A 26912-nucleotide genomic window follows, 5' to 3' on the forward strand; every position below is an offset into this window, starting at 1 on the left:
CGAGGCACCCCAATTCCAATGCCGCTGTTGCGCTTGCTATTATTTGAGTACGCTAAAACTCTTCGTCCAAGATTTTTCAAGAAAACCAAGCTTATAAAAATGTAGCTCTCGTAAACTAATAATTTTTCTGTTGCATATTATGCGGCCTACGAATTACGCTGCGGGCCTTTTTGCACACGTTTAACGACTCCAGTTAGTAGGTCGACTTTGACTGGTACTCTGGTGCTGAATTCAGATGAGTTTCCCGAGAATCGCCTCTAAGACAGCATCTTGCTGTTTAGCACCTCTAACAGGAGCGACAAATGTAGGTGTAGTTGTACTGTGCCATAACTCTTTTTTTTGTTTTTTTTTTACTCGAGATCTCATCTGCATTAGGTGTTCAATGCCGTCAGCATGACAGCCAACGGGTCAAACAAAACAATTGATCAATTGTTCAGTACTTGTCGCCCACCATCTTGTGAGTGTCGATCTATAGAACTTGCTGTTGGTAAAAATGTTTTGCGAGGTGTCAGGTCACGAAAACATTGAGCCATAAGCACAGTCGAAAGGTCATAGGCTATTGTGTTCTTTTGGTCGTGAACGTCCTCTTCACCCACATTTTCTGCATATTCTCTCGTTATGAAACGGTGAATTTAACGAAAAGTTTTCGATAAAATTCACGTCACCGGCTCCTAGTGCCCCACTCAAGTTCTCCTCGGAAACGGTTTCTCATTTTTAAGTTTAAAGTATCCAGCCCCAGTGTAAATCCAAAAATGTTGAGACTAACCCTAAGGACTATCACACAGCGTGCTTTGAAGTTTGACACTCTGGCTGCAACGCTTGCTTCTGCCATTCTGGTGTTTTGTGCAGGTAAGTTCTTTAAGCATTCATGTACCTACAAACAAGGCTGGCGCATAACATCGAAATTGAACTCTAGAGTACTTGGGAGTATTGCAAACACTTCTGAACTTCAATATGTACTTAATCGACCACGCGAGGTGTGAGCGATTTCTCCTTCAATCGGGCGTTTTTTGTAAATGTTTGCTACTAGTTGTGTTTGACATCTAACAAGAGAAAAATATTATGCACTTCTGTAGTGCATACATTGTGGTTTTTCGCATTAAGATGCTCCATGTTGCTGCAACCCGTTTATTCCCCAAAGAGTACTCTAGATCAAAGAATTGTGTAGGTACTGACGGGAGGAATTAGTGTACAGTTTTTTCGTGGGCACCGCGAAGGGAGTACTGATGTTATTTGAAGAGAATATTTTCTTCGTAGAACACGAGCTCTATACCGCGTGTATTAAGCCAATCTGTAGAGCAAACTGTGCTATTTGAATGATAGTGTGTTCTTTGACTGTGCTAAGGTCAATTAGGGTAGACATTTCAAAGTCGGAGTATAAGAAGGTTCCGTATATTGTAGCTTTAGTCAACTGCAGAACGAGATAACGAAGATCTGCAGCCGTGAGCGTTTTCCACTACGGTAGCGTAGGAGTCAGTTGTTGGATGGACCATGTGCCGAGTGTTTCTGAAAACTGTACCTTACAAATTTTCTCAGCAAGTGCGAATGATGGATTCTCGTCGAAGCATAAACCCCTAATTATTGCGGGAAATCAGCAACTTGCCTTCTAAGAAAGTGATCGTGTCTGCATGACATAGTTAGTACCCTGCTTTTTTTCTCGAGCAACCAGTGCCCCAGCCCACAATATAAGCATGGCGAGATAGTCTGGGTGAACCTTACAAATCATGGTCGTTATATTACTTCGACTAAACGCATTTTACCTTCGGAGCTATTGTCCGTGGAGCCTTTTCGTCCGTCTGCTGCATGGCGCGCTTCGCGCAGGTGGGGGAACAGGTTCGCAGACTCGCCTGCACACTTTTTTGGTGGGTCTGGCCACCACCTCTACGGCGGCTCGCAGACCGGCTGAAAAATAGTGAATTGGTGTCGCAGGATGGGGCTCTTCAACCGCCCGCTAGCTCAGTTTCCTTTGCGGCGGCCGAAGAAGATGCGGGGCAACGGCACTGCCATTCGCGGGAGAGCGCCAGTTGGCGTTCGAGCTGCCACAAGAGAATACAGCTGCGCTGTTTCAGCAGATCTCACACGGGGTAAAACTGGGTTTAATATTTTAATACGCTACGGTTACTTAATTGTGGGCGGGCTTACGACGTATGCCTGAGGAAGGCTGGATATAATATTCTCTTCTTTATAGTTAATTTTTCTCTCAAAGTACACGAGCTAGCACGAGTGGTAGGGCTAGTTTCAGCAAGGATTCACACCATCACTTCTACCTAGATTTTTCGTGGTACGCTGCCGAATAAGTACAGCACAAAATAAGCAGCTCGCTGTCCTACTCTGCCCTGCGGTCTGTGAACACCAACAGAAAGTAGACGGTGGGCTGGTGCGGCGACTGTTTTGCCTTACTTCGTTGAATGGACCGAGGACCGAAGGAAGTTATATATAAAATTATGGTTAATGTGCCGTCTTTCATTTTGCAGTCAACGTTTTATAACCGAAAGGGCTTCTGGAGGAGAATTCTCAGGCATTAGCTGGTTTCTCGTTGCGTAAGAATAATATGTTGCACTGGTCTGTCATTTTTGTGAGTAACACAGAGATTGCTGCAGTGTTACCATTTAGACAGTGCCCTTTTACTCTGCACTCGGTTTCAAAGAGAGCAATTTTAAACAACGGCAGAAAACATGTGCTAAGGTTCGCCTACACGGCAGCATATGTAACCGAATACTCAAGGCGGCAAACGTAGACTGGTAAATATTTCCTCAGCCAGCTCACAGTTATTTAAAACCAGTGTCTGCGCTGCGCTACGAAAGCCGGGGAAGTGCCCTTCATTATTAAAAAATCACTTGAAACTTCAGAATCAAAAACGCAGCTTTTCCATTGACTCAAACTCTGCATTTTCGTTTTTGTTCATCTTGGGAATCTCACAATTTTCGCAGCCTGAATAAACAATTCCATTAACCCAAAAGCTCTGATAAATTTAGTCAAAACATGCTCTGTTCTCAGGAGGGTATAGATATTTTACCTCCCACACAAGACATTTGCTGTCTGGATGGGCCCAAATAAGAACTGATTGAAGAGAAAAGCTGTGGCCATCCCGACACTATTCGACGCTTTGTAAGCGAACTTTGTTCAATAACCTCAGTTTCTGAGTCTGGTTTAAATACCCCGCCCAAAATCTTGCTATGTGTGTCCGCATAATGCACCATTTTCGAAAGAAGCAAAGCATGTCAATAATTTGTTGTGGTAAACTTCATTTTGGCATCAATCCACGAATTCATCGTTTCAGCTGGAGGGAGCCAAAACAATAGGGCAGCTTCGCACTAGTGGCGCAAAGACTAGGCAAAAAGAGAAGGTGATGGCCCCACCTAGCTTATTCTTGGTTCGGCTAAGTTTATGCAGGGTTAGGCATGGGGACTTGGCCAAGTTTCACACGTGGTTAGTCTTTGAGACGTGGTCCACTTCTCTGCGTGTTGTCGTCGTTAGCCCTCCAAGAGCAATAAACTCTCGGTCATTGAAGGATGTAAAGTTAAGCGTTTCCACAGGCTTTGCGGTGAAACTCCAAGTAGCTGAGGGCGCAGGGGGAACAGCACTTGTTCACAATTTTTGAACTCGTTCGGTGTTCACCATTCGGCTTTTGTTGTCTTGCGTGTGGGACATAATTAAGAAATTGAATAACGTTATCACTTCTCCGCCTTTTGGCTCCCTTCTTATTGACACTATTTCTTCTCTTTGTAATGTCCAAACTGCGGCACTCGTAGCTAGAAGCCCGTGATGTGTTTCCGAAGCCATGCTTGAACCAGTCGTATCGCGCCACCGACAGGTGACGACAGAAGTCTCGCCCGAGGGCGCCGAGGTGCTGGCGCGTGAGATGATGGAATCGCTGGGCGCGGTTTTCCTGCGTACGCTCGCCGGCCCAACCACCAGCCTATTAAACTGCGTCGCTGTAAATGTTTTTGGTAAGGGTTTGGTAAAGATTTACCCTATGAAACTAAACTTCGGTTATGAGGAACTTCGCAGTGCAAGGGGCCGGAGTAATACCAAGCACCTTGGAATACGTTCGGTGCCATCTGTATACCCGCGGGATAAGATGGCGGCGTAAAACGGGAGCGGTGGCCGGGATGAAATCCACGCCGTTTGGCTCAGCAGCGAAAGTGTGAGCGTTGAATTATGGGTAAACTTTGCTGCTTAAAACCGCAGAAGTAAAGCCGTATAGGAATATATTGACTCAAAAGCAGGTCTGCACAGGAGACAAACAGTCTAAATTGCCATTAGGCGTTGAAAAATAGCTGCATTCACCACTCGGACAAAACTAGGTTTGAAGCTTGAGGTTCTGAAGACACCTTTCTAGAGATAGAAATTAACTCCTGCGGAAGAAGTCCCTAAGTGTGGCCGAAAATTACTTTTGTGTCTCCTATGCCTTGAGCTAGTGTTTCGCACTCGGAGTTCATTCGTCCCATTAAACTAAACATTTTGCCCCTTCAGAAGAAGCAGTGGTAGCGAAGATTGTAAGGGCTCTTCATCAGAAAGAAATGTGACAAGAAAGATGATTTTCAGAAACGCGCCGTTAGCAAATCATAAACTAATTATCAGATCTAAAATGGCGGGCTGCTTTCGCTAGAGTGTGGTTTATTCCGGCAGCGGTGGGGGTAAGATGAAGCCCTCGGCAAGCCACATTGCAGCTTATGATTCACCGAAATTTTGAAACCAAGCTGAGAATTTCGCTTCACTTTGCTTGAAAAAGCCGTTACAAGACGTTCCCTGGAATTGAAAATGTAATATATATTTGTATGTCAAAAGCCGTGGTATGACTCATGCTGTGTTTTCAGCTCGACATTGAGGCCAATGATCCACTAAACTTCGTACACACAATGCGGTTGGTAGAGGCTAAACAACATGTGTCGCGAGGCTTTCATGTCCTGGCTGCTAGGGGGGTAGTGTCTTATTGGACTGCCATAGGATTGCACGTTTAGATTTTGAAATAAATGTGCCAGCACGTGTAGACTTGAGCACAGAGTTGGATCACTCAGCAAACCCCGCCAAAAATTGCAGTTGGGCTTTGCAAACGTCCCAAAATTTTCAACTTGTTCAGCATACTTTACAGAAAAGGTCTTCATAAAACCTTCACACGTAGAAAAGTGCAGGACAGAAATCATTATCATCTAGAGGGAATCAACATCGTCCACCTTTAAACTGAACAAAACCTTGCCAAATATATAACTTCTATCAAACAAGCAAGGCGTGAATCAGTATGTAAATTTGGGGATCGCCACAAAGGTAACTTAATAATTTATCTGCACCTATATTTTTAGCTGCACGTTTTATTTTTATCCTAAATATGGCTCACTACCTATAAGTAAAAACGTCAATGGTTAGCAGAGACTTTCTACCCCAGTCAATTTGGAGGAGCACAACGGAGTTTGTCTAGCTGCAATTTGTAGAGGCATTGTGCAGTGTCAACCATTTTTTTCATTGTGTGGTGATTAGGTTCAAAGTTACATCCTCTGTTTATTACAAACCCCGGCACGAGAAGGCAATATTTATGGGCACAGTTAACTGCCGCCGAGCCAACAACCAAAATGGCTTCACACTAGTCGGCAGAACGTAATATGGTGTTTAGGCCGTCAATATATTTTTATGCGAAAGCTATCTTACAGCGACCGAACGCGTTCTGTTCTAAAACTATTGCATTTCTGTATAGACCAGTTGGTCGACCGAAAACCTCTGAGAGGGTCGGTGCACACACGACGCGTTCGTGAAACCGGGATTTCGTCCAGTCAAAACGGTTGTTTGAAAATCGCGAAAAAGAAACGGTTCTAGACAAGACAGTACACGTATAGATCGTGAAGAAGGAGTACAAGAGTATACATTGATCTCCTAAACCACGTGTCGGCATACGTACACATCGTTCGTTGATGCGTTTACTTAGTGCGTGAAAAATTCCGTTTTGGGTGTGTTCTTCGTCTGCGATTTGGGTCGTTGAAGGTTTAACGATCGCTAGAACGCAAATTGAGCGAAGGTTGGACACACTCTTAGAGAAAGTTTCTGTGCACGTCTGAAGCAGGTTGAATGCTAGCAAGTTCTCCGGCTTTGTAAACTTTCTTTAGGAAGGAATGGTAAATTTTGAAATCTACAAAATCCTAAATGCGTACATTTCGTTTGTTCACGCTCCGAGTGCATGGAGCAAACATCCTCGCAGCACGATAAAGCTTTCCCTATTTGTGTTCAAGTTGGATGTCAAAGCCTTAATCAACGAATCGGCGCGCGGAAGCTTCGTGGGTAACCGCACATCCGGTCGCACGTTTCCCCTTAGCTACGCGGGTAAATTAAAAGAAAAGATTATAAATGACGGACGTATTGCAGAACTTACGGACAGGTAATTTCAATACGTTAAGACTCATTCTGGGGTTTTAATGTATAGTCCTGCCGAGTAGCTTGGGTTGGTTTAGAATTCTCGAAGAATTGATGAGTGGATGATTCATGCATGTTGTATCCGCTGTGCGTTCTCATATGTAAATGTTTTACATGCTCTGATGCCCCTTACACTGTTTTTAGTGACACCAGGGAAAATCTAAAATAAGCTTACGAACATCAAGAACCTAAGTAACATGTGCCTTGTAACAATGAGATCCCCTATTTTTAATCCTCATTTGCTAGCTATGCTAGGTATTTACGAAGAAAGTATTTTATAAAAAACCTCTGCATGGATCGTTATAAAAATACTATTACTTCAACAATTCTGAAGCCTGGTCTTCATAATAATGGGAAACTAGCAAACAGAGAGGACAGCTGCTTTTCGTTGTTAGACGACGAAAAAGCGTGTTCAGAAAGTTAAGACCAATGCCTCAGGATTGAACGCAGGTGCGCCTTCCTCTTCCTCTTCTTTCATCTGCTTATTGTTTGTTCGTTTTTCTTCGACCTTCTTATGCTGTCTCGTCTCCACTTCCTTGTGCGATAGTTACTCTGTTGTACGATAATACTTGTACGGCAGTTACAGTCTGTTTGATACGGTTACTGCGAGCACAAGTATATTTTACACGCCTTTCAAGTAGATGTCCTTATTTTAGTCGCGGTCGAGTTGCAGCTGTGGTGCCGTAGTCGCATCGTTGCTGGGTATCGCACTTGTATCCATTGCAGTTGCCATGGCTTCCGAACGCGCCGTGAGTCATACTGATACAAGAGACACACAGCGAAAACACTCCGACTCTCCCCGGCTATCGAGCACATGCCAGCCCTCCGAGTGCGCGAGACTGCGGCAAAGGAGCCGGCCGAGGAGTATGTACCTTTGTTCGGAAAGGTATTACGTTCACGACACATGACATCGTTGGCCGCAGCACCATAGAGCACTGCACCACCGAAGTGATCGTCGGAAGGAAAAGCAAAGAGAGCATTCTTCTCGTCAACATCTACAGCAACCCGGCGCACCGCCAGCAAAAGTTTCGTGCCCTCCTGCACAAGGCCCTCCGCCTAGCGCCCGAGGACACGATCCTGCTGTGCGGTGATTTCAATGCCCCCCACGAAGACTGGGGCTACCTCAAAACAACGGTAAAGGGGCGAGACCTCATTGACGACGCTACCGATGCAGGTTTCCATTTGCTCACCGATCCAACGACCCCCACCCGCATAGGCACGTCCGTTACGCGGGACACCACCCCGGACCTAACCTTCGTCCGCACGTCCAAAGAACAGCGCGGGGTGCGTTGGCGTAACACGGGGCAAAATCTGGGCAGTGATCACTACATTATTGAGGTACTCCTGCCCATATCCAAACCTACCGCCACCGAGCCCCAACGCCGGCATAGACTCACCAACTGGGAACTATTCCGACGGACCCTGGCACAATCGGCATCGGTGATCACGGATATAGACGAATGGACGGACAACATCGTTCGTACGGTCACCAATACAACAACCGAAATTGACACGGACGAGACCGTCACGCAGGTTGACAATCGCCTCGCACACATGCTCGAGGCTCGGCAATCCATCCTACAGCGCTGGAAGACGCGGCGCACCAATCGCCGACTGCGCAAAAAGGTGGCAGAACTCAACCGAGCCATAGAGTGCTACAGCCGCCAACTCTGCGCACAGCAGTGGCACGCCGTATGCAACGAGGCAGACGGCCAAATGCATAAGGGCAGAACTTGGAACTTACTTCGCCACCTACTCGATGAAACCAAGACAAAGGGTTTCCAACGCCACAATCTGGCGCAGACACTGCACGCGGCGATACGAACGCTAGGCGAAGACGAAACGGGCCGGAGAATCAACGCCCGCTACCTTCCCAGCACCCCCAAGGAACAGCATGACGACTACAAGGGAGCAGACAATCTGCTGTTAGACCGCGACATCGAAGAATGGGAGGTCCGAGCAGTGCTGCAAACCCTTAACTGTAAATCTGCAGCAGGCCCAGACCGCATCACCAACAAAGCCCTACGAAATCTCAACGACGGCGCCATCACGGCCCTCACTCAATACTTCAACGTGTGCTGGCGAGCGGGCCGGCTGCCCAAGCAATGGAAAACAGCAAAGACGGTGCTCATCCCCAAACCGGGCAAACCACCTAGCATAGAGAACCTCCGACCGATATCTCTCACGTCATGCGTCGGCAAGGTTCTCGAACACGTCCTGTTGAAACGATGGCAACGCTACCTCGAAACTGAGGAGCTATACCCTAACACCATACTAGGCTTCCGAGAGCGCCTGAGTACCCAAGACACCATGATCCTGTTGCAACACGAAATACTCGACGTGACCACCCCCACCCGCGACAACAGGGCGGTGCTCGGTCTCGATCTGCAGAGCGCATTTGACAAGGTACGGCACTCTGCCATCCTGGCGCAAGTATCGCGACTGAACATGGGCAGGCGATCATTCGCATACATCCACGACTTCCTCTCGGAACGCACCGCCACGATACACGTGGGTGACCTCGAACTACCGCAGAAATCGCTAGGCAGAACCGGAACGCCCCAGGGCTCGGTAATCTCCCCGCTGCTTTTCAATATCGTAATGATCGGCGTGGCCAACCGGCTAGCGGAGATACCCCAGGTTCGCCATACCATATACGCGGACGACATCACACTGTGGGTTCCCGGAGGCTGCGACGGCCACATCGAAACGACCCTACAGCACGCGGTAGACACTATCGAACAACACCTCGAAGGCTCCGGCCTCGTCTGCTCCCCCCAAAAGTCAGAGCTACTAGTGATACCCCCACCGGGCACACCTCGCCACCGCATAACCACCGCAGCAATCACCGTGCGCACGAGAGACGGCACCGTCATCCCGCGAGTGCAGTCCCTCCGAGTTCTCGGCATGATACTTGAGAGCAATCGCTGCAACGGCACTACAGTCAACCGCCTCACCACCAAGCTCACGACAGCCACCCGCCTCATCAGGCGAGTGACCACACGGCACCACGGCATGAAGGAGGCCAGCCTCCTCCGACTGATACAGTCATTCGCCATCAGCCACGTTGCATACGTGGCAGCATATCACCACTGGAAAACGCCAGAACGAGCCAAAATCGACGCCGCGATACGGAAGACGTACAAGGCGGCCCTCGGGCTCCTCGGCAGCACAAGCACGGCGCGGCTCCTCGAGCTGGGCATCCACAACACCCTCGACGAGATCGCCGAGGCCCACCGCACGGCCCAGCTCGAGCGGCTCTCAACCACGCGCACCGGTCGCTCCATACTCGACCGGCTAGGCTACGCATCCAGAGCAGTCTCAACCTCTAGTACACGCCCGCTGCCAGACGCCGTCACGCGCAGACTGCGGGTTAATCCCATACCAAAGAACATGCATCCCGAGTACAACCGCGACCGACGAGTCGCCCGAGCCAAGGCCCTCACGGAGCTCTACGCCCGCGACACCGGTGCCCTTTACGTTGACGTCGCCGAGTACCCCGACCGACCCGGCACGTACGCAGCGGTGGCAGTCAGGGCTACCACCGGCGACATCTACAGCGCCTGTAGTCTCCGCGTCCCGGTCGCGCGTCATGCCGAGGAGACGGCCATTGCCCTGGCCCTGACGGACCCTCAGTGCACCACAGTGCTAAGTGATTCGCGCTCCGCGATACTCAGTTATGCGCGAAACAGTGTGTGTGAAAGTGCAGTGAAAGTGCGAAGCAACACCACGACCCCATCAGTGTCCGCCACGTCCCTTCGATGGTTCCCGGCGCACATGGACTCGCTCGGCTCCAGCAACGGCCACGCCAATCGCAACGAGACGGCAGATGCCGCCGCGCGCGAACTCACCAACCGCGCGGCGACCCCTCTCGCCTCTCGTTCGGCTAGGCAGCCGGCCATCAACCACGAACCCCTCACGACCTATACCGAGGTCCTCCAATGGTACCGGCTCAGCCGACGAACTATGCCACCACCTCATCCTCGGCTCACAAGGGCCGAGGCCGTGCTCTACAGACAGCTACAGACAAACTCTGTGATCACACCCGTGTTGGCGCAATACGTGTGTCCGGGTGCCTACGACAGCGTGCAGTGCTGTGTGTGCGCGAGAGCAAACGCGACTCTGGCCCACATATTGTGGGATTGTGAACGCAACCCAGACGAGGCGGCCGCCCCGACGCGGCTGCCGGACAGTTTCACGAGTGCCATGATTTCGTCCGAATACACGACCCAGCTCCAGGCCGTCCAGCAGCTCGAGGCAGCTCTCGCACGGCAGAGACTCGGGGAGGCGGCGAGGCCGAGGGATCCACCCCCTCACTGCCCGTCAGCCGAGCCAGTCGACGCCTGCGGCGCACACCACGAGGACGTCCAGGCCGCGTCACGATAGGGTGCCTCTCTAGGAGGCGATCCTCTCGTTCTGCAGGCTAGCCAATAAAGTTGTCTCTCTCTCTCTCTCTCCTTATTTTAGTTTCGAGGCTAGATTGTTTGCCCTGCTAGAATTTAAGGGGCTCTCTCTGAGGCCCTTTGTTTACGCGATGTTCGTTTCTAGATGTGGGTTCCGCCATTTTCCTTTCCGACCAGACGCCAGCGTCGTCTATGAAAAGCACGCCGCACCGCCATGCTTGGTTGTCAAGTGCTCCGTTCTTTCCGTTCGTGTGTGTGGTGCCCGTGCGTCACCCGATGAACACTGGTGGTCTGGCGTTAATTTAACGGTTGCAGTGCTTGTGTGTGTGTTCTATTGTTTTTATCACCTGCAGAGAAACTGAACATTGGATTTTAGGTTCTAATTCGCTGCTAGAGTGGGAGATATCGACCCCAAGTGTTAGGAGCAGCAGTAACAGGGGTGGTGGTGCTGCCAGCACTCCGCACTTCCACTGTGGACATGCTACCGGTATGACGCCGACTGACATAAAACCGCTGTCGGGGAGTAAAGACGTATTAATGCAAAACAATATAGGTCGACCCCCCCCGCACCCCCCCCCCCCCCCCCCGTTTCTTTTCCGGTGTCATAGATTTTCTCGACGCCGCTCCGGGGCTTCTCCTCACCACCGCTGACACGTCTTTCACAACTATTTGTCCCCTCGCCTCCCCATATGTCCCTTTGGCAAGTTGCGCAGTCGGCAGCAAACGGCGGTAGTGCGGTTATATGATGATTGCGAAAAAGAAACAGAATCGCGGGTGGGCGTGAAAAATCCACTGGCGATTACTATACCTATACCCGCTAATATTATATTTGTGCGCAGTGCGAGCTGCAGTCTTCTCGGTCACGGCGCATTTCTTGTGCGTCCCAGGAAGTGTTCGCGTGATCAGCGAACGCACGGCGATGCGCTACTCTGCTGCTACCGCGCAGAGCGCCGCCGCCGACGGCCGCATGTTGCAAATCGTGTTTGAACCTCTCGCCAAAATTTTACGTGGTTTGGATTAGCGGTGAATGGAATACGGTCCGGGCAAAGTGCCAGGGGGACGGCGCTCCTTGGTGGCGACGCATGAGACGTGTGAGGGAAAGGCAGTGAGAGAGATCACGCCGTAGCCGTCCATGTCGTACTCCACTTCACCATTCGCTAGACGCTCCTCTCCGTTTTCTTTCTTTCGACCCTGCTGCGCTTGCTCACTAGCTAACGCGGAGATAAAGAGACACCGCTCCCTAGAAAGTCCAGACCCCTAAAACGACCGAAACCCGCCGTCGCCGTTTTCGCTCAAATTCCACTTCGCTACGTACCTGAGAATCGCTCCCGGTTGAAGAGAAACTTGCCTAGTTGAAACGCTGGCGTGAGCCCATATTTCTTTTTCAGGTTGCAAGGCCTTCCAAGCGATATTCTGGCCGGTGTCTTTCACGCCCAAGTATTCGCCATCACCGGTTTCCGGTTTATGCGTGCTCGGTGTTCAGGTGGAAGAGGGGGCGTGCACACACAGATAGACCTCATGCCGCCAGCGATGAAATGCCGGTTGTGCTGGTGGGAGATTTTGATGTCAAAATTACATGGCTCAGTGCGCTTAGTGGGCTGTCCGCCTTAAACGAGTGGTTCCGATGTTGGTTGTTGTGTTACACGGCCATCTTACACCGACAGTAAGATGTTTACGAGGGGGAAGGGAACCGGGCCGCCAAATATTTGTACGCTAGAATGGAGCTCAAGGGCTTCCAGGATTTAAATCGTTATGGCACGGATGTATGTCGTTCGTTTGGAGGAAGAAGAGCAGGAATGGAAGCGTTGGCCCGAACGCAAGCGGGAACGGGGGCAAAAATAAAGGAAAGCTGCTGGCGCCGCCGTGTCCGCCTTAAGTTAAGTTCATCGAGTTGCGGCAAGTCCGTCCCAAATGAACAGCAAATTTCTCGCTTGCAACGCGAGCGTGAGCCAATATCACTCCTTCAGAGGACTTTTAGGAGATATTTTCGACCGCGTCTGTCACTCTAAGCGCGCGCACATGAATGGTTGCCAGAATATGCATGCCCAGGTGTGTAGCAGAAAACAGTGGAAGGGATGGTGGGCGGGCGTGCACGCGCAGCTGTAGGTTTCGTGCCCGTACTGATGGATGGAATGTCTGTTGTTCTGGTGCGAGGTTTAAACGCGCACTTTAAACGGCCAAATGGGACATATCCGAAGTCCTTAGTGATAGAGCGGAGTGGGTTTGTGTGTTACACAAACAGTAAGATGCTTAAGACGCGGGGGAACTCAAGGAGCTCCACGTCTGTCTGCAAGAACAAAGCTTAAATCCTTCAGATGTTCATTCAGGTAATGGGAAGTGTGCTTCATCGGAAGCGGCTACAAAGTGTGCTCCGTTGAGCGAACGAGACACCAACGACAGAAAGAAGATGGAGGGGGACCTCTGGTGAACATGTGAGGGGGAGGACGGGAGGAGCTGCTATGGCGTCATCTATATCCCTGCCTCTCCCTCACACTTTCTAGATGCCTCGCCCCCGAGGTGCCCCTCACCTTCACACTTTTGCCAGTCACTCTTCTTTCGTTCGTCGCTTATCCGAACCACGTGACATGTGCGCGGGAGGTTCAACCACGATTTGAAACAACATGTTCGGTGGCGATGTCACGCTGCGAGATAACGGCAGAGTAGCGCGCGCGGTTGTGAGTTGGCTGATCACGCGATCACTTCGTGAGACGCAGCAGCTGTGCACCGTGAGCGAGAAGACTGCAGTTCACGCTGCGTCCAAGTTTCTCATTAGAGAGTATAGTAACCTTCCGCTCTTTTTTGGAACAGCCATCGCTTTTAAGAGCGAAACTGTGTAGCAAGTCGTTATTTTTCGCGTCCACAGTTAAAATACCCAGAAAAGGCCGGCCATACCATTTACGGAGGTTGGCCAAGAATGCTGAGCATATCCTCTAAGGGAGGTCTGTTTTGTGCTTCACACTTGCGCATGCCTAGGAGACATTTTGCTTCCATGGTTATACAATTGCTTTAAACCAAACGGATGCGCCATATTCACCGAGACAAACGAAACGCAGTATGATGTTTACCCTATTGTTTGAATATCAAAATACCAACCAGAAATTGTGCCTATTTCCTTAAAAGGAAAATGGACCCCAGACAAAGAGGTGCTCATTGAGGAATATGATGAGGCCTGACGCGCTACACACCAAGTGGCAGTGCAAACACAGCAGTGCATATTATTCAGTCTCGCAAAAAGAGGCTGAGAGAAAAGAAAACAGGAAACTGATTTCGCACAAAATGGGTTGTGATCCTCCAGAGAAAATTAAACAAATTACATTTGGAGAAATATATGCACACCAATATAGTAGATTCACATCATAAAAACACACGTACAAGCAAACAAATTAGCAGAACACGCACAATCATGGATAAACCGGCATAAACACATATACACGCGTATGGCATGTGTACACACTACTCCAGTGCACGCATGTAGGCCTGCAGGGAAAATGACAGTTCATCGAAAGTTAATTTACGGACAGAGAGACAAAAAGTGTTGGTACGCGTACAACGGAAATAAAGAAAGAAACGGAAGACAGAAACGTTCACACAATGCTGCCAACAACGCAGAACATTATCACCATGATTATTATCATAATCATCATCATCAACAGCCTATTTAGGTCCACTGTAAGACGAAGTCCTCCCACGTAACCCACCACAAGAAACTGCAGTCAACATAGCCAACTGTGATGTATCTGCTTCAACTGAGCCCATTATACTCTTAAGCGTTCCCATGGGAACAAAAAACAGTCTTGGAATTTGGCTCAAAAGATTAAAACTGAAAGGGAATGCCATGCTGCACTTGAATAAATATGTTGAATCATCGCCGAAAGCCTTCTTGAATATGGCCAGGGTGCAACAGCTTAGGAACTCAACAAGATTCACACCAAAACCATTCGGGTACTACATAGGGCGACCCTCCAGACAGTCACTTGCGTACTAAAGCTTACACCCATTGGCAAACTAGAGCAAGCTGTACCTCTTCCTCCTATTGAATCTATCATTCAGGAGGCCAAAGCCCAGGCGGACTTCAAGAGACCCCTTACACACCAGGGACACGCCTTAGCCTCGTTGGACGCCAGACCACCAACAGTACTTCCCGATTACCCATTCCCCACAGCAGCCTGGCAGCGACCTGCTCTTGATACTTCTACGCACAGCAAACCTATAGAGGGAAGTAATACATCATTGCGACAGCGGCGAATCCGACGCCTCCAAAGAGATCGCCTTCAGACATTTTCACGGACGCAAGCGCAAACCATCACTGCGCGGGACTTGCTTGGACATCTCCTGGTGCCCCGGTTCTCTCATGGTACACCACCTTACTTGGCAGAGAACCTTCCAGCCTCGATGCGGAGATGCACGCGATCAACTACGCAATGTCAGCTATCGCCTGTGATTGTGACCCACCTCTACCGCCCTCCATACGCATCCTCACCGATTCTTACGGGGCCCTCAGAGCTTTGCAATCGTATAATTCCACCCACGCTCTCGTCCATGAAATTTTGTATCCAATTCAACTCCTCCAACGGAACAATACCAACTTCCACTTCGACTGGGCACCCACGAACCATTTTCTGCAGGCAACGAGGCGGCCCCTGGGGCAGCACAGGAGAGTTCCCCCTCTTATCCTCCACTGGTGCCTGGGGTAAGGCCGTCGCGGTCCCCCTCGCCCTCCCCAGCGATGCGCATTCACCAGCACAAGAAGGACCGACGCACCCGTCTAAAAGCACAAATTCCAGCTGGCTACGGCAGCCGCCTACCTCCTCTTTCCGCTCAGGTGAAATGCTTATTAACAAATACATTGCAAATGCTACCCACCTAAAACACTTCGCAAGTTGTATACCCCTCACCCGCCCACTTGATACCCTTACTGCCATATCACCACTTCATCAGACATCGCACATCTAGTTTTGTGATGCCCAGCTTTCGCCAGGCAATGTACATTCAGGTCGCCCCCACCACATCCCGATCCACCACAAATTGATGCACAACTATTGTCTGAAATTACAGTTTATTGAATTAAAAGCGGTCTAGCACGGGATGTTTGGTGGGTCTTCCCCCGAACGAACTGGCACACCTGAAGAAACTTCTTAATCTCTTTCGGGCACCACGAACTGGCCTAGTTATTAACTCTGATGAGATCGACCAGCATTTGCTTATTTTCTCTTATTTGCCCTCCCTCCCCATTCCTTTCGTCCATCGGGACCAGTGGCCATCCTTTTCTAATAACGGTTATTTCTCTCTGTCTCTCTTTGACCTCCACCCGCTTCGGTCCTGTGCTGCCCGAGTCCATTCTGTGCCTCCAGATTTTCTTATTTCATCTCTCAGTCGAGTTAATGGCCTTCCCCTTCTTCTAGTCCGGCAATACGAAAAAAGAAATTTTACGGGCACACATATCAAGAACTCAAAGGCAGTGCCGACATATGCTTTTGGATCATAAAACCCGAAGCAATGCATCACTCTGATTGCAACCTTAATGTCTTCTACTTTAAAGAATTTTGCTTTATTGAGTTCAATTAAATCGGGTTTATTTTTTCGCAGCATCATCAAAGAAATCAAAATTTGTGTTCAGGATAAAATGTATTACATAGTATAACATTTGTTCACCTTAGATTCGGCGAGATTTAAGAAGCAGCCTCTTTTCTGAGTGCCGAGTACTGGCAGCCGATGTGCGCTCTTTCAACGTGACATTTTGATAAGGAAACTAGTGGGGAACGAGGTTTTAGCAGTGAGTAAATAAACAGTTTAGACCATGTGAATGGGCAAACATTTCAAGCCAATGAAGAGCGGTTTATTGCGAGCACAGTACTATTTTCCGGTGACCATGCAAATTCCTTTCATCGGCAGGCTTGCAATTATATTCACGTTGGGGCTCAACCCTACGCTACAGTGTTTGTATATGTACAAATTTATACTGTTGCGTCGGTGAAATATTCACATACAGGTCAACTGCGTATTCGTAGCGAATGACTCATGTGCCATTATTTTCAGAATGAGCTTGACCTACATTTTTTGCTTCCGTTAGATGCAATCCCGCACAGCAGCTTCCCCAGAGGGCCATAAAAGTCAGCCAGCCGTTGTCGCTCTTAGGGCGAAAAAGCGGCTTCATCTAGTATAGCTCGTGCTATCAGTTTTACCCGCGGTTAACATCACGTATTACGCACCTTATCGGCGCGTATATATCTAATAGTGTAAATGAAAAGTATAACTAAGCATTCAAAAGGAGGAACAAACCCCTCCCAGCTTTCGTTCCTCAATAGGAATAGAGCCGTGAAGGATTCTTTCTGACAGGCCTCGGTAGGGTTCGTTGTCCTGGGAAGGCTCTTAATAGAACGTTGCGTTGATATTGGATGCCGGCACGCACTTTGACACGCAATTAACGAATACCACAGCGCTCTAATTATTCTTACAGGAAAGAGACTCAAAGGTTCCATGCATGCTCTGTCTGCCGGTAGCTTAAGCTGGCTGGAGCATTCGTTTGCAGTGTTATCTCGGTATTGCAAATGCTGTTATTACTTTTTTCTTTTTCTTGCAGACAATGGTCAAGCACAAGAGGCGAATATAACCGTGCGAAAGTTAGTTGAAGTGCGAGCAAGACGTAAGAGCAACCTTATTTGGTACTTCTTGTTGCTGCTAGGCCAGTTTGTTTGTTTGTTTATTGAACTTCTGACAATAAAATTGCCAAGGTGCTGAGGCAAAAGGCGAGGCAAAAGTTATCCACCCAAAAACCAAATACAAAATTAGAAGAGGTTCTTTCGAACTATTACCGCATAACGTTTAGGCAATGTGACCTGTACTAGGCGAAGGAAGTTTTAAAAAGAAGAATAAATGTCGAAATGTACATTTAAACCATTTAGGCTCCCATTGATTTAAAAGCAAGACCGCCGCCTTTTCATGCACTTCATTTACTCAGTCCACGAATAATTATTAGACGGTAATGCGACATTATGAAATTGTTTCACATACTGCTGGTATGACGTGTGATTATGAATATTTGGGTCTTTTGTTATTATTCAAATTACCAACTTGTAATTGAAGATGTTTCCCTTTTCTTTTATTCAAGTTTTCTGGGGTTCCTTTAATAATGCCCTGGACGGCTTTTTATCTGATGGAGATGCTATATCCAAGCTCCAACAGTTGAAATATGAATAAGGCAATCAGTTGCGATATCGTTAAACAAACCAGATATGATATTATTGCTTACCAAGAGTTTTAGTGATTTCGGAGGGTAACTAAAACCGCAGAGCTAAATGACAGCTGTAACATCATCAAGGTGCACACGTGGCGAAAATATTGCTCTGATGTGATCATGCAGGTATGGACATGGGCATATGCAAGCTGCCGGAGGTGTTCGGTGTCTGCAGACTTCCGAGAGTGCGGTACCGATTTGATGCATATATGCGACGGTGCCGGCTCTACTACGACGGAGGATGCGATCACACCCCCAACAGCTTTGCCACGCTTGGAAAGTGTCACAGAGCTTGCGGAAGTACGTATTAGCCAGTATCATTATCGCTGATGCACCTAATAATGCGTACTATGGCACAATCCTTACAGAAAAAATAAGATGACTTCATAGAGAAGGCGTGCACACCAGATATGCAAACAAGTGGGAGGCCATGAATTTATATTGATAAGCCATGAATTTCTATTTATATTGCTTTTGAAGCATATTGGTGCTCACCGCGTGTATTTGATGAAGCGCTAATCGCGAAGCGGCACATAGCTACCCTCTCGGGGTGGAGGATGTCCGTCCGTCTACCTGTCGGGCTCCCACGCAAAAAAAAATTGTAGCCAATTTTTATCAAATCATCTGTGACTTTCAACCTCCTGTAGGTACCTTAAAAAGTCTTGAATGATCCCCAAAAAAAAACGATTTTAATGTTACGCTGAATTATCTTTACATGTCGCAATAAGTAGGTTCACAGTGAATTTGTAAACGTTCTAGAATTAACGCCGTTTAGATTAACTGGCCGTGAACGGAAGGGGCAAAATAGCGGAACACTTCCGTAACACCTGTTTTAATTCAAAACCATTCAATAACAGCCTAGTGAAAATTAGTTGCTACAACGATGACATACCTGTTTAGGTCTATTTTATACTTCCTCCTAGGATAGTTCAACAATTTGCACTGAGATTTATCAGCAGTTTCTAAAGCCCTCTCTTCAGGTCTTCTCTGGACTGAAGCAACAAGACAATATCATCCGCCATTGTAGCAATAGTAGCAACATCAAAATTTGTTCACAGTACAATTTAGGTGTCCCGTAGGTGGTAGCTTGAAGTATTACAACAAGGTGCTACTCCCGTGAAGGAGATTTTGGCTAGGCATGTGTGAATATTTGAATATTGTGTAAGAACTGTGCAAATGGGCCAAGTAGACAAAATACAACATTGTCTATGTAGACAGAACAACGTTTTGGTAACTCACTACGCTTTATTACTGCCGAAAAAGATATTCCGAACCAAAAAATACAAGAAATTGTGCAAAACGTTCAAAGTTCGCACTACGGTCAACTGATGTCGGCCAGCGCTAAAAACTAGCAGTGTGTTACTGTCCTTAGCAATCGAGTGATGAAATGAAACACAACTACAGCCCCGACCACAATCGCCCAGTCAGGTTTTTTTAAGGTGGGTTCGGTTGGGTGCCTCCAATCCCGCAAACAAGACTTCATGACACTATAATGAAATCACTGGAAAGTAGCAGCGGAGTCATCCCTGCTTTACGTTTATTAAATGCCTTCATTATTTCTTTGATGGTTGCAATAAAATTGATACCATTTTAATATGGACAAAGAAATCGTTTTAATGATCCAAGAGGGCATTTTCTCACCATGCTGATTTAAATTTTGCCGTAGAGGGAGTGAAATTAGGGCGCTTCCCGTGGTTGTACAGAACGAGGAGCGCCCAAGATATGAGGGCATAAGTTTGAATTTGGAGGAGGATGAGAATTGCTAGGGCTGTGAATCTTGAAGAAGGCGTGCCAAGAGAGGTACGCCAATGCGAGGTGCGGTTGGCGTGGTTTTATAGTGGTCGCACTTTATGTCGCACGCTGATGGACAGACAAAGAAAACTCCCCTAGCCGTGTCAGAGAAAAAGATGGCTCCTTTTTCATTCAGTTTGATTACCGCCATCCCTGAATGGCCAAGGATTCACTTGAAAATGATAGTGTCTTCTCGTCGGAAGAGAAAATCTTCATCTTCGAGACCATTGTGTTACCAGGTCCTTGCCCTTTTGAATAGAGTGAAGTGTGCCTAGAGAGTCGGTGTACAGAACTGCAGGTACAAATTCTATACATACAAAACTACTGTAACAACTAAATACCCCGGCGTCTTTGTTTATTATTGCAAGCATTATTTAGCAAAGGGAAACCTTGTGCCGATAAAGGGTAATGGCTAGTTTTATGTCTACAAGCGAAACCTACACTATGATAACACCGTAGCGGAAGGTAATAAAAAAGGTTCAAATAACTGCGCAAATACACAGCAACATTTATGGAGCAAACCTCTCCAGAAATAATCCTATTTGTTACATGTGCAATCGCAGTTGTATGTTTTTTTACTTAGTTATACTCTTTTTCTGACCTGTGAGGTACAGAAACCTCCTGATGAGAACGTTCCCGTACCACGTGTTCGGCATGCGGCATTCCCGGGAGACTTGCTCTACGCCACGTGGCATGAAAACAAACACCTTCGCACACTCTCTCTCCATGATTTTCACGCAAAATGGACGAAACCTGACTTTCCTCTCATCAGCTGCGCCGCTAAAAATATGCACCCTTGCTTCCTTCTCACTATCGCCATCCTCACACTCCCAAATTCATTCTGTTTTTACACTCCCTTTCTCTTTCTTACTCCGTTTCTCTACCAAGGAACCACCCTTATACAAGTCGTGACAGCGATGAGTGCGTTTTCCCTTGAGGCAAGCGCCGCTTTGCTGAAAATATACCAACAGTCAAGGCAGCCACCTTGATCAGTTTTCTTTTTCTTACATAAATACATAGTTTCATGCATACATACATACATAGTTGCATGCATACATACATACATACATACATACATACATACATGCATGCATACATGCATACATACATACATACATACATACATACTTGCATACATGCATGTATACATACATACATGAATACATACATACATACATACATACATATATGCATGCCTACAAACATACATGCATGCATACATACATACGTCAATATATATTAACATACGGTTCAAGATGTAACCCCTATTCACGACATTCTTAGGTGTTATGGTGTTACAGCGTATGTGTACCACGCCAGTCAAAAAATTGTTTAAACACGCAATAACACATTTCTCAACTTTTCACTTTAATTGTTTTGCAAATGTCGCTCTAGTATCCTGTCGTCGTTTTTCGTTTAAATAAAGCCCGCTTTCATGACCCACAGGCGTTGGCCCTTAGAAACACAAATGTGTGCCGTTCCCCAATAATAAAGGAGCGGTGGTGGTGGTGGTGATTTATTAAGAAAGCAGGGAAGAGAAAAGAACTGGGGATATTGTTCAACTCATCGGGGCGTTCACCCCCATAAAACCCAGTCCAGGGAAGGGAAGGGGGGTTCCAAAGGATAGCGAGAGAGAAAGAGGAAAGAAGGAAAGAGTGGGGCACAGTCTATGTCGCGTTCATCTCATCCGAGGCTCAACGGCTGCAAATGCTGCATCAGTCCTGTCACAACCAGGAAGTTAAGGAGGTGCTGGAAGACCTCCTGTCGTAAGGCGTCCCATCCCGTGGGGAGCAGAAAGTCTTCCAGCTTGTGGCTTGGTGCACCGAATCGCTGGAGTGCAGCCCGGAGTTCCTCACATGCGGTGTCGTGCTAGCGGCAAGAGCACAGTAAGTGCTCGAGCGTCTCTGGCTCTGGGTAGTCGGTGCAGGCAGGGGACGCCAGGCGGCCCTGGTGGTGCATGCGGGCTCCGACGTTGCAGCAATTCAGCTGCAGCCCAAGCAGGAGCGACCGGGCGTTTCTGCTCATGCGTCCGGGCAGGACCCATGGGGCCTGACCACTGACCACTCGAGCACCTTGATGCAGGGCCTCCACCAATCGGGCCAGGATAGTCCTTGCAGCGTCGAATGACATCACATACTGAGAGGCTGGTTCCCTTGCCTGGCGAGCAGCACCCTTGGCCAGGGCATCTGCAACCTCGTTGCCCATGATTCCCACGTGTGATTCCCACGTGTGACGGCCATGAAGCATGGCCGCTAGCGACCGCTCTATGTAGATGCTGGACCTGGCTGGCTCATTGGCAGCTCTTAGACGGAGGAGGGCAGACTGGGAGTCAGTCAGGATGATGGCCCCCCTTGGACATAGGTCCCTGCTCTAAAAGGTCCGCGGCCAAGTGGAGTCCAGCCAGCTCTGCGTGGGTGGATGAGGCTGGGAAGGGAAGGCTGCACACCTGGCTGGTCCCACGTTCCAGGGCCGTGCAGGTAGCTCCGGTTCTGCCCGTCGACTGTTGCACGGTGCCATCCGTGTACACCTGCAGAAGTCCGGCAGCGTCGTCCTGCAGCAGGAAGGCCACCTTTTGGTGGGTGGCCTTGGGTGGAGTGGACCTCTTTCTACGGACCCTGGCAATGTGGTGGTGATGCGTAAAGCCTGCCCCGTGCCTGGTGGTGGTGGATCTAGGCGGAGGCGTTGCGGCAGCGCGATATGGTTCTCGTAGGTACTGAGCAGCATGCCTATGCGAGAGCTGGGCCGGCTGCAGTAGCGCTGGATGAGTGCCGCGCCGTCCAGTGTGCCCTGCAGGCGGTGGATATGGTTGAGCCTCACCTGCAGGGCCCGCATTTGGATAGGCCAGGAGCCTGCCTTCGAGTATGTCGCCACCACCGGGGATGTAATCGGAAGGCCCAGGCAAAGGGGGATAGCCCGGCGCTGATACACCCCCAGCGCCTCCCACCTCCACGGCTTGAATTGCACCAGAGGCAGAGCGTAGATGATGGCGGACGACGCCATCCCCTGGAACATTCGCAGGGTCACGGTATGAGTGAGTCCTTACCACACGAGATCAACCTCCTCACGCCCTGGGGGACCCTCGTTGTGCGTTGCTGGAGCGCCTTCACCGCAGGTAGCCAGGACAACTGGCGGTCGACCAGGAGCCCCAGATACGTGGCCCTGGTGCACCACGAAAGAGACTGGCCGTTCAAGGTCAGTGGTGATGTCACCTTGGGTGCCCTGCAGCCCCCCGGGTGGAAGACCAAGACGTGCGTTTTCGACACGGGCAGCTGCAGGCCACGGCTTGTCAGTAAGGCGGCGATTGCCCACCGCCCCCCATGGAGGCACTCCTTCACATTGAAGAGTAGTCTCGTTGGTCCGTGTGCCCAGATGGCGATGTCGTCAGCATAGACTGCCATCCCCACTGGAAACGCCAGCCCAGCCGGGATTCAGTCCGGGAGTGGAGAGGGGATGCGGTTGAAAAGGAAATGGATAAACACACTCCCCTGCGGAACCTAGAGCTGACGTCTCGTGGGCTGCTCGTTGCTCGGCCAACCTTGCCGCGAAGGGTCGGGTTGGCCAGGACCGCACTCACGTAACTCCGGAGGTGCCCCACAACGCCCATGCTGTCAAGAGCATCCAGGATCGCCGTGTTCGAGACGAAGTCGAAGGCCGACTTCATGTCCAGCAGGAGCAAGAAGGCCCCCTCCTTGTCATGGCAGGCATGCTCCAGCATAGACACCACATCTACCAGGGAGTCCGCCATGTCGCGGTGGCGCCTGAAGTCGCTTTGCTGCTCCTGGAAAACGCCCCTACGATCAGCAATCCACTGGAGGCGGGCCAGGACCGTGCTCTCCATTAGCTTCCCCGCTGTAGACGTGAGGGAAACCGGCCGGTACGATGTAGGCTCGGTGGGCGGCTTACCGACCGCAGTTCGCCAAGCCTTCCCTCAACCCTCCAAAGAAATAGTGGCAACAAGCACAGGTTGTCCACAATAGTCTGTCCCAGTAACACAGAGAATGGTGGCTGGGGCTGATCAAAAGCGCACGTGTTGTTTACAATACTAAATCACTGTGCAACGACTGTACATAATTACTAAAACAAACATTTTTCCTTGCTTAACTGTGCTATGGAAACAGCCGAAGGCGTATACAGATCTGGATCATTTCCTAAGGGGCTCGAAACGATGTAGGTTCCCCTACGTCGTCCTCTTGAAGTTAGGAAAGAACGAAAGCTGGGTATTTCTCAAACAAGTCTTGGAGAAACATGTTTCTTATATAGCTACATCATGCTCGCGAGCGCTCTTCCCAAAACCCTGCTTTCATCTTGGAGAAATATCTTGTGCGCTGTTTCTTGTATTAGGTTTTCAGATTCTGTAGAACTGTGGGATATCGTTGAAGGTTTTCGGCGTAATGTACACTTTTTCTTGGGCTCACAAGCATGCTTCATGAAACAGAATTGACATAGCAACCATTATTTAAGCAACGAATTGATAGAGCAACATAAATTCCACGTACGTTGAAGTCAAAATTCTATACGTGTGTTAGCATTACATAGTAATACCACTTCTGAGCAGAAAAACTGAAAAAAAAAACCGTATCTTTATCACTTTTTTTGCGGTTCCGGGTAATTCTCCGGGGGCGGCTGAAAATACCTATCATTTTCTCGTAGCTGAACTTATACACGACACCCGGAACTATAGTCATAAAGCAAGTATTCTGAGATTTTCAAAATTTGTGTATTCATGTTCCATATGACGTTTCTGGTTTCTGCCACAATATCTGCTTTCACCTTATCAGGTTTTAAAACGGAGTCAAATTTAGCCTATACAACAACCTGAGAAGTAAAACTGTCTTGCTGCAGAAGCAGTTGCGTTTCTTAAAGGGACACTGAAGTGAATTTGTCAAGCTCCCGTTTTTGCTTGCACTGTGTAGACTGGCTCAAATTAGCACACTTTTCATCGTTTTTACGATTGACAAATCGGTAATTATTTTACAAAGCGCGAAAGAAGAAAAACTACCATGCGCGGTTTGCGGCGGCCGCACCAACTAAAGCTGTGACGTTAGGAGGAGCGGGCACCGTGATTGGACGATGCCCAAGGTGAGCAACCAAACAAGTTTCGGTTTCGGTTTCGGTTCTGTAAAACACAACCGCTGGCGTTGTTGGATGGGCATTCTCAATGACTCAGTAATCATCGTACCGCGCTTCTGCCATGTTGTCAGCTGTAAAAATGCATAAAGATAAGCCTCCTAGGACGGCTTGGAATCGTAGCATTCACTAGCCGAAACCTACGCAGTGCATGAACGCCCTCCGCGTAGCCGTAGACGCCCAAATGTCATGCGCTTTCCCCCCATAATTGGAGCTTGCCTCCCTCATGCCTGTATCTTAAAAAGCGTGTTCGCACCAGGCCAAGGGTCTGTTCATTCTGGCCTGTGCCCACTGCCTGCAAGCAGTCGGTGCTATGGCAACAGCACGCCAACGAGAACTCGCTAGCGCGCCATGCATGTGCCAGCCTGCGCGTGTTTTGTGAACTAGTTCGTGTAGCCATGAACGTTGCGGCCCAAAAAAAGGTGAACTCAATATAGAAAACATCGGCGGAAAACAAAAAAGTTAACTTACAAAAAAAAGAGCACGTACCCGCGGGGATTCGAACTCGTGACTTGCAAAACATTTGCAGTGACATACCCAGCACCCCAGACTACTGAGCCACGGAGCGGGACGAGAAGGCATTGCTAATATAGGGTATATATTGTACAACCGGTTTACACTTTTATTTAGTTTTGGCATTTCAAGCAGCTTAGGTGACTATTTGTTGTACTGCGATCGTGCAGTAAGCGTCGCCCGAGTTTCCACAGTAGCTCACGTCTAGCAATTGCATTCCCTAGACGGAAAAGCGTTCGCAGATGCGTAGTCGTGCTGCTGACCGCTGTGCTTGTTCGCCCAGCGCAAAAAAGTGCTTCCCGCGCCCTAGTTTTACGCTGTACGGTAAAAATATCAGTTGATTTTATTTCCTTAGTACCTATATTGACTTCGCTGACTCTTCTCCCGCCTTCGAGAGGCCTTATATTTTCCTACTGGCGTACCAGTCAGCGAAGCGTCGCATGTGCGCTTGTGCAGCACTTGTGTGAAGCGAACTTGACTTGGAGCTAGATACAGTGTACAAACAAACCAAGTAAAGAAAGGCACATTCTTCCATTCACAAACGTGTCCTGGCTTCGTTTCAACAAAGCGAACGAATTGCCACTAAGCAATTTTTTTTTAACCTCCTTGATTGCGACGACCTGCCGGCGGCCGGCGGACGAAACGCTGGGCCGACTGACTCTGTCGGCCGGGGAGCCGTGCAGTAGCGCAGCCGTGGCGCAGCCAATTGCCAGCTAATCCCCTCCTGACGTCACACGAAAACGCCACAGAAAATGGGCGAGCGTAAAGAGAGGAGGACAGCATTTTCGAATTAGTTTTTCTACTAAATAAAATTGCGTAAACGCGCCTAGAGTGATCGAAACATGGCCTGGGGACTCCGGACTACAATTTGCGCTAGTAATCCCGCAATGTTTACATATCACTTCAGTGTCCCTTTAACAGTTGTGTTTATCTTGAAGAAATGCGGTGAAGACATAACCAATATTTAAAATTGAGTAAGTTAACGAGTCTATTGTGATTAACAGGCTGCCTAACGCTCCATCTGGTGCACGAAAATTATTCCGACATCGGGTGCGTTGCTTGTGTGTGTTAGAACTGCCAGCTGGGTGCGTTGGTATACGTTTATAATTGGAAAAGCGCCATGCAAAAGCGAAGGCGAAGCAATGGTCTTGTGTTTACTAGCTTCGTCATCGTTTTCGCATAGTGCTTTTCCAATTGTCTTTGTATATGCATCCCCTACATTTTCGAGCGTGGTAATTTAGCTCACTTCACAGTGCATTGTAGGCATCGCAGAGTGCAGAATGCATGTGTGGCGTTTAGTTATAAATCTGCCCGATAAAGGCTTCCTGGTACATCGTTTTGGAAGAAGGATAAAAGTAAGCAAACGTTCACAGAAGATTCGTTTTGCATCCTCGCGACGTTAATCTTTGGGTTTTACCACCCAGCACATCAGAGATAGCAAC

At 48.7% G+C, this 26912-nt stretch overlaps 1 protein-coding gene across 1 annotated transcript in view; it reads left to right on the plus strand.

Annotated features, from left to right (window-relative positions):
• The first annotated feature begins 527 nt into the window (after positions 1–527).
• The window catches only part of LOC144139512 (carboxypeptidase inhibitor SmCI-like), a 34985-nt gene continuing 8600 nt past the window's right edge, over positions 528–26912 (plus strand). Inside the window, exons 1-3 of the mRNA XM_077671830.1 lie at positions 528–849; positions 17386–17448; positions 18166–18339. Of these exons, the coding sequence (XP_077527956.1) occupies positions 753–849; positions 17386–17448; positions 18166–18339 (334 nt within the window). The 5' untranslated portion in view covers positions 528–752. The remainder of the gene's footprint in view (positions 850–17385; positions 17449–18165; positions 18340–26912) is intronic.

The sequence above is a fragment of the Haemaphysalis longicornis genome, unplaced genomic scaffold (assembly GCF_048455015.1).
Source record: "Haemaphysalis longicornis isolate Haplotype H1 unplaced genomic scaffold, Haemaphysalis longicornis Haplotype H1 scaffold_5, whole genome shotgun sequence".
Lineage (NCBI taxonomy): Eukaryota > Metazoa > Arthropoda > Arachnida > Ixodida > Ixodidae > Haemaphysalis > Haemaphysalis longicornis.